We start from the raw sequence: 8388 nt of genomic DNA on the forward strand, positions 1-8388 counted from the left end.
CAACATCCTTTCCAACAAAATTGTTTTCCAACAAAAAAAGATCCAACATCCTTTCCAACATCCTTCTTTCCAGCCGTTGGTCCGTGGGTCCTCTGTGTAGTACTGGGGTCGACTCGGACGTGCACAATGAGTCACACGATTTAGACGGGCATCGACCCTCAGCGCAAGCTCCACCAGGCCATTCAGGGTTCTGGAAAGGTCCAAGATTTAAATCTCCTTTTGAACGCGGTATGCCAGCCCATGCAGGAACATTCCAATGGCACTCTGTGGCCAGGGTACGGAACTGGATCGGGGGGCTGAACGGGGAGCTCGTAGAAGTTGTAACTGTTGGGTGAGCTCGGACACCTGCGTTACGAGTGCTTGAACCGCGCGACCTGTATTCGTGATCTCCTCTCCTTGTTGATCCATTCTTGTGACGCTGTGCGTGATGAAGTCACTCAAACTGGCTGCACTTGCTGTATCCATGTTTGGCCAGATCGTTCTGTTATGAAACAGAGACGGATACAAATGCAAGTAAAGGCGTTTAATGAAGTAGGTCCAGATAATCACACAGGTCGGGAAACAAACACTCAGACGAAGAGGTGACGCAAGAACTTCGATGGTCAACCCGGAGATGGTGTGCTCAGGAACCAGGAACAATAAACAATCCAGACAGAGTGAAGAACAACGATGAAGATCCACAAAGATAGGTAATCCACATGAGGAGACGAGAGAGAGCCACACAGGAACAGGACACGACACCGGGGAAGCCACAACGATCTAACAACATGAGTTGAGGATTACTGAACATATAAAGGGAACGGGGACTGATTACAGCTGGCGCAGATAATCAACACGGGATTGGGTAACCACGCCCACACAGACACACACACACACACACACACAAACACACCAGAATGAGACAGTGGATTCATGAACCGTGACACCTTTACTCTTGCATTCATAATGGCGTGTGCTTCTCTCACAGGTTTGGCTCAGTACAGCGGGGATCCCAAAACTATGTGGCATTTGAACGCTCATGCAACCCGTCAATGGCTGCTGGATGCTGTGGCCAACCTACCCTACAAAGGCGGAAATACAATGACGGGTACCGAGCTCTTACATAAGTGCTTTAAAATTTACAATCTTGAAGATGCACTCTTATTTGTTCAGCTAAATCCCTGAAAACAACATTTAAATGTGTTGTGTGTCATTTATGGACCTCTAGTGGCAATTGCAAAAAATATGATTGTCTGCTATCTGTAACAATCGCATGAATTTTCTACTATATTTTTAAACAAAGATAACTTATAATAAACATTTAAAGACAGACCTACTCTGAGCTGCGGGGTTGCTGTTTAAAACTATATGGTTTTGTTTAGGGATGGCCCGATACCGATACTGGCATCGGGTATCGGGTCGATACTGCCCTCATATACTCGTACTCGTACTCATAAAAATTCGCCGATACCACGCACCGATACCACGTACATTTTGCGAAACGAAACTGGCCGCCGCGAGTGCTTTGTCGAGGTGAACTGAGTCAAAGACACACGAGCTGGTCGAGCACATCCCTTAGTTTAAACAGACATTAGTGGAAAGTTTGTTCAGTCGGATGTCAATGGCAACGAAATTAAACGAGGCATGTAGCTTTAGCTTATTATTGACGTTAACTGACGAGAGAGAGAGACAGAGAGAGAGAGAGAGTGAGAAGCGCACTTCTGTTGAATGCTCTTTGCTGATCGACTCAGCACATGTTATTTGGATGAAAACTAAATCGTATATGTAAGTAAAGTAAAACATGAACTGTTACCTGACTGAAGTATAACGAGTGGTTCCCTACATAATTACAGGACGTGTGCAGGTTAAGAAGTTTCATGAACGCAAACATCCGAAGCGCGCGCCCCGCAAACCAGCGTCTCAGCGCGCGAATGCTGAATTAAATTGTCTTTCACGTCTTGCGCTTGTACGGACGAATTCACACACAACTATGTAATAACGCCCGTCTTGGTGAGTATCCTATAGTAAACAAAGTCGGTTATATCTCAAATGAACGTAGCATGTTCAAATGAGCTCTGGTGCGCTCGGTCTTAAAGGGGACAAAGAAATACTGACTGCTCTTGACTAAATAGGCTACCCTTTTCAACTTTACAAAAATATCCATCTATATATAATTTATACAGTAATGAATATGCTTTTTTCTCATTTGATTACTTTATTCAAATGTCTGTACCTGTTAGATCTACCTGAAAAAACTCTAAAAACACTGTTTATTTCATTTGTAGCCTTTCTTTGTTGTATTGTATATATTTATCCTATTTGTAATTCGATTGATTGTTTTTATTTTGTTACTGACTGCTTACTTGTTTTAAATTCACATTAAGTAGGCTGCTAGTTTTTGTTGTAGTCTCAAAATTGGATTAAATAATTGATATTTCACTGGTTTTGACAAACATTTGAACCGCTGACCCAGTCCTCAGCACTGAGCCCTGCTGAAGCAGCTCTAAATATGTGCTGTGCTATTAAATGAAAGATAAAATATGATAGAGCAATAGAATGAACAATGACAGTACAGAAGTACAGTACAGAAGCTCATACAATGCATTTTGGCAGGCTTAATTAAGCATGAAAATAACTGAAAGAAATATATATATTTGATGAACAAATTAAGCCAACTAATATGATTTATAATCTTTTGGTTTATCTACTAATACATTTAAAAATTACAAATGCAGTGAAAATTCAGGTATCGGTTACGGTATCGGTATCGGCGAGTACCAAAAATTACAGTATCGGTATCGGACTCGTTCTGCAAAAAGTGGTATCGGGACATCCCTAGTTTTGTTGAATCCATCAGTCTACATTATTTTAAAAAAATAATATAATTATTACAGTTTTTCTCGATTGCTTAAACACATTTCTTGAAACTATGCCTCGTATTCTCAAAACTGTAAACACAAATCCATAACGTCTCACCCAATTCCCCAAACATCCTATTTTCAGGTCAAAATGAAGCTCTACACTCAAAACCATTCACTCTTGCTGAAAAAACAAACTTTGCCCTCAGACAGGACACACAAGTCCTCAAAATCACACACACTACAACATAGTCTAACACACTGGTGCAATAAATTCAAAACAACATTTCCAAAATTGGTAAGTTATGTTGCTTGTGGTTCCCCCCCTCACAAACCTTTTCACATGATGAACACAAAAGACACAAACAATGGATACATTGGCACATTTTTATTCATTCATGTACTACACAGTACAACACACACGCAACAAAGCAAAACACATTTTTTTCCCCTGTTTTACTTTTTTTTTTTTTTTTTTTTTTAAATTTGTATATTTACTTACAGTAAGATGTGTGTGCCCATCATATGACAGTAAAAGAGCACACACAAACCTTATTCTAATATGGAATTGTATTGGAATGGTAAAGAGTGTTGGGATGTGACAGGAGGGCCTCCACTCAAGGATACAATATGATGAACATGTCTAAGAATGTTCCACATATGGTTGAAATACCATCATTGGCCTAGAAAGACAACATCCTGGGAGTCAAGACTATAAAGGAGAAAGGATGCCCTCCCTTCACTGTCACACTCTGCAGCCACTCTGTGTGACTGTACGACTGCTGGCCTTTTCTTGCAAGAAAATACACCTCATCAAAGACTACAGGAAATGTTTGTCTTTTATTCAGTGATAGAATTTTGTTTGCCACCACACCTCCCTGAAGGTTCTCGAGGCGACGGTAAAGCGACTCAAATCTGGCCTTACTCGTAGCGCAGCCTCCCTCATAGTCATACCATTGACTAACACATGGGCAACTAGAGTGGCTTGAATTTCATCTGAGACTGCTAGTCTTCTTGCCCTTCCTCCTCCTCCTCCTCCTCCTCCTCCTCCTTATCCCTCCTCAATCTCTTCCTTCGTGTCTTTCTGGATCCATTGTTCCAAAACTCAATAAACTGATTCGGGCCCTTTTATCCATCTATTGAAGGATCTGATTGATGTGTGTTCAATTTGGACTTTGTTTCCACTTGGGTAATTGTGTGTAACTGAGCTGAAGCTGTGCTGACTGGAGTGAACAATATTGAATGCTAGTGCTTTATAAATGACAACATGGCGTAGGCAATGAGAAATGAAGGGATTTGTGTGTAGAGTTTTGCAGTGAAAGTTCAACAAATCTGACTCATGTGTCAAAACAGGGAATAGTGTTTATAGTTTAGTGAAATGGGTGTGCTTTTTGATAAATGGCATTATGGTTTGAAATTCTAGTTCAAAAGCCTGGTTATAGTGTTTAAGCAATCGAGAAAAACTGAAAATAGGTCTAATAGGTTAGACAAACTTAGTCCCTGTCACGTTGGAAGTTACCGAGCTGGGGACTATTTTCAGGCGCTGCGTCATATCATTACGCCTGCTGGACTCATGGTACGGCAGCAAAGTTTCTTGATTATTACGCAGGAATGAGAGTATAGTTCCTAGCCATATCAGCCTAGAAAATCGCAACTTTTCATTTACCGTTGGTCTTAGTACACAATGTAACTACAGAAGAGTCAAGTTTTAAATAGGAAAAATATCGAAACTCTTTGGTCATTTTTTTGAGAAAGATGCTAATGGTCTTGTCCGATTCAATGATCTATGCTAAGCTATGCTAAAAGTGGTACCGCCAGACCCGGAGTTCGGCTGAATGGATTCGAAAACGGTAAGACTCAACTGTTTAACTCTGGGGGAGTTGTAAAATGAGCCTATTTCCAAAAAAAAAAGTGGACAGCAGATTTAACAGAAAACTTTAACAGCAGATTTCCTGGTGAAAATGTACCTATGATTCTGCAAAGAAATCTCCTCCAATCAGAGAATTGAAACTAGCAAATTACACTAAAAGAACACTTTAGCACCTGCCAGTGACATGATAGTCAACAGGCAGGTGCACACATAGACATCAAAGGGGGCTTGAGCACCTGCCCTTTTTATTCCTGGAGAGAAAGTGCCCTTTTTTCTGGGGTGCTTTTTTATTTTTGAAAAATAATATATATATTCCTGTTTGCGCATAGCTTCCCTGTCGAACAAATATATTTATTGAAGAATAGTATATCTAAATATCAGGTCAGGAATTCTGAAGCGCTCCCTCTCTCTCGAAATTCGAGGCACTGGTCGAGGCTCGAATGTACTGCTGATTAGCCAAAATATAGTTAACCTGTGTTTTGCTAGCATGCATGCCTCATGAGCTACTAGACTAGCTAATGTGTAAGGGATAATCGCTATACATTATCCCACTTATTACATGGCTACCAACCAAATAAATAAATAATTTGACACAAAATATTGATTTAAAAGGGAGTTTATTGATTTAAACCCGATTGTATTGCTTCCGCTAGAGAAAATAGTACGCTCCGTCTCTATGGTTAGAATCCTGTGAGTCCATAGCAACGCTCTGTTTATCATGGCAACGGTCTGTTATACTCCGCACAGCGGTCTGATATCAAGAAATAACAGACCGCATTTTACATTGGAATTCAACCAAGCCAAATAAAATAAGTTAATAAAATAAGCATATATCACCACCAGGTGATATGCTTTAGTTATTTTGTTTATCCTATTTACCTGCATTGCCCTGTCAATTAGATGCAAATGTGGGCATTTTAACTAGTTGACGCCTAATTTGCATACAGATCGTCCCCAGTTAATGACTTACATCAAGAGTCTTTCCCCCTGTAATTTAGAAATCTAAATTGGTGAATTTAGAAGAAATCTACAGATGCAAACAGATGGAGGATACACTCTAAAAAATTTAGTAAATCTGAGTAAATGCATCTGGTACATCAATAAATAAAACTGAGTAGAAATAAGTTAACATTAAACATTAAAAATAACAATATTTATAAATTAACTTTTTATTTATGAGTAATTAATAAATTAGCAGATTTTGCTATCTATAACAGAATAGCAGCAACAGCCCTCTTCAGTTTAGAGTGAATATTTGTGTTGATTTTAAAGTGTTATGTATTCAGATAACACCAAAATAATTAAAATGATGTAGTGCCTTGTGCAAAAATAAACAAATTATTAGTAAAACACGCCCCTCTGCTTGATGCAGTTATTTAGGTTATTCTAAATATATACTTGAAACTAGTAGCATAGAAAATGTTTTCGACACATGCACATTGTGGAATGGTTTCCTTTGCTGCTCTATAAACCTAGTGAATACTAAGGAGACCATGGTTTCTGTGTGAACTGATTATTTTGTAGATATCTTTTGAAAATGAAACAATTGCGTGAGTTTGAGGAAGATAAAATTAATTAACTTTTTAAATTAATTTTTTAAAAAGGAAGTCAGAGTTGCGTTAATATACTTTTTTGTAAAAAAAAAAACGTAATTATGAGAAGTGCCCTTTCTTTCACTTCAGCCCCTGCCCCTCAAAATGTCTGTGCACGTCCTGATAGTCAATCTGCCCAAGCTTACAAACTACTTACATATTTGTATGTATATGCATATTTACCCAAAATGTTTTAAATATGTTGCTTCTTTTAATGCCAAAATTACACACTTCACCTTTAAATCAGTTTCAGAAGTGTTTTGCACACAGAATGTAGACAGATACATAAATCCACAACAGCCATTTCTCATAGAGAAATGCAGTAGATCTAATAAAATAAGGTGACGTTACGAAACCAACATGCAACTTAATGTGTTTCCAAAGGTATGGCCTTGAACTACATCCTCCAGAACAACTTCAAGGCAAATGTGGGTTTGAGACCCGATTCTCGTAAGATCGGTGTCCTTATTACCGACGGCAAATCTCAGGACGAGATTATAGTGAATTCTCAGAGACTGCGTGACTCTGGCATTGAGCTCTATGCCATCGGTATGTTCTTCTCTTCTTGACATTGCTGACATACTATCCATTCAGTCACAATGGACTATGTTGTGATAGTTAATAGTAAAATAGTAAAAATGATAGTTTGCATGCCAGTGATAGACACTCAACCCAGAGCTCTCCTGTGTCCAAACATCTCACATCTTTTTATTTGGCAAGACTACAGCTTGATCAGTGTCTCTTTGACGCAGCTGAAGTAATTGAGATCTTTCAATTATGATCTCCTCTTGGCTTCTAGGTGTGAAGAGTGCAGATGAAAATGAGTTGCGATCCATTGCATCCCACCCTGATGATATTCACATGTACTATGTCAAAGACTTCTCCTCCCTGTTGGACATTGTGGAAGACTTAACTGTTAACCTCTGTAACAGTGTTAAAGGCCCAGGTACAGTCAGTCACATACTTGACTAGTGTTTGTTTTGACAGAAAAACAACCTGTGAGTCTAAACAAATCTATTCTGGTTCTGTTCTGCAGACTACAAATAATACAGTTTTTCTCAATTGTTAAAACAATAAAAACCCATTGGCTGAACAAAGTTCTCAGTTGCCTGAACTAATTTAGCTAATTGTGCAGTCTGTTGTCAATACCTTAATCCATTTCACATGGTAAAACACAATTTGCAAATCTCACTTAGACTTTTCAGCAAAACTCTAAACACATTCTCATTCTCAAAACACATTCTGCACTCTAATGCACATGTCATCCATACTGGTAAACACAAGTGGCAACGATCAAATACAAATAGAGAACACGTGTCATTGATTGAACACAACTGATTTAACCTGTTTCAAATGATGCCCAAAGACAAGAAGAAGCACACTGATCACATGTTTACTCCTTTGATTTTTGTCCCTTTTAGTATTGTATACTGTTGTTCAGTGCATTGTAGGCTGTATACTGTACAATGAACAAATCCTATGGCCCTGAACATTGTGCTTTCCAGTTGTTAACAGTACTGACTGCTCAATAGATTTTGACTGGTTGCAGGTTCATATCAACAAAGAACAAAGAACAAGTAGTAATAGTGATCAATTTTGAGCTACTATGATAGAACATGTTTTCGTTCATCAAAGGACAATGATGGAAAAATATGAAATTTGTTTTGAGATCAAAAATGTACTTCTCCCTGAACTCTTTGATGGTACAGTAAGGTGTCACGGGTAAGTCTAAACAGAATAGCAGTCCATAGGTATCTTTCGAGAACTATATGTTTTGAATAATGTGTTTTCTATTTTTTGGTGTATTGTTTACTGACTGCTTGATAGTGTATATAATTTTGATCAATTTGTTTATGATTTAAGAGCAGTGTTTGATTTTGAACACAGGTAAAACTGTTTTGAGGCGAAAGTTTCATTTTGCGAGAGGAGTCAGAGGCTTCAGAAATTGTGTTTTAGAAATTGAGAAAAACTGTAATACATATATATATATATATATATATATATATATATATATATATATATATAAATTAGTGCTGTCAAAGTTAATAACGCGTTAACGCAAAATTACCTGACCCGTTGTTTGACAACA

At 38.3% G+C, this 8388-nt stretch overlaps 1 protein-coding gene across 2 annotated transcripts in view; it reads left to right on the forward strand.

The window, feature by feature from the left end:
- Positions 1–7971, forward strand: part of LOC311088030 (verrucotoxin subunit beta-like) — a 230670-nt gene extending 222699 nt beyond the window's left edge. Inside the window, exons 7-9 of one of the 2 annotated variants that reach the window (XM_084121653.1) lie at positions 968–1087; positions 6684–6848; positions 7099–7971. In XM_084121653.1, coding sequence (XP_083977779.1) covers positions 968–1087; positions 6684–6848; positions 7099–7271 — 458 coding nt within the window. In that variant the 3' untranslated portion in view covers positions 7272–7971. The remainder of the gene's footprint in view (positions 1–967; positions 1088–6683; positions 6849–7098) is intronic. The other variant, XM_084121654.1, reaches the window with a different exon arrangement.
- Positions 7972–8388: the final 417 nt, after the last annotated feature.

Source organism: Abramis brama (genome assembly GCF_963993115.1).
Source record: "Abramis brama genome assembly, chromosome: 8".
Taxonomy (NCBI): Eukaryota; Metazoa; Chordata; class Actinopteri; order Cypriniformes; family Leuciscidae; genus Abramis; species Abramis brama.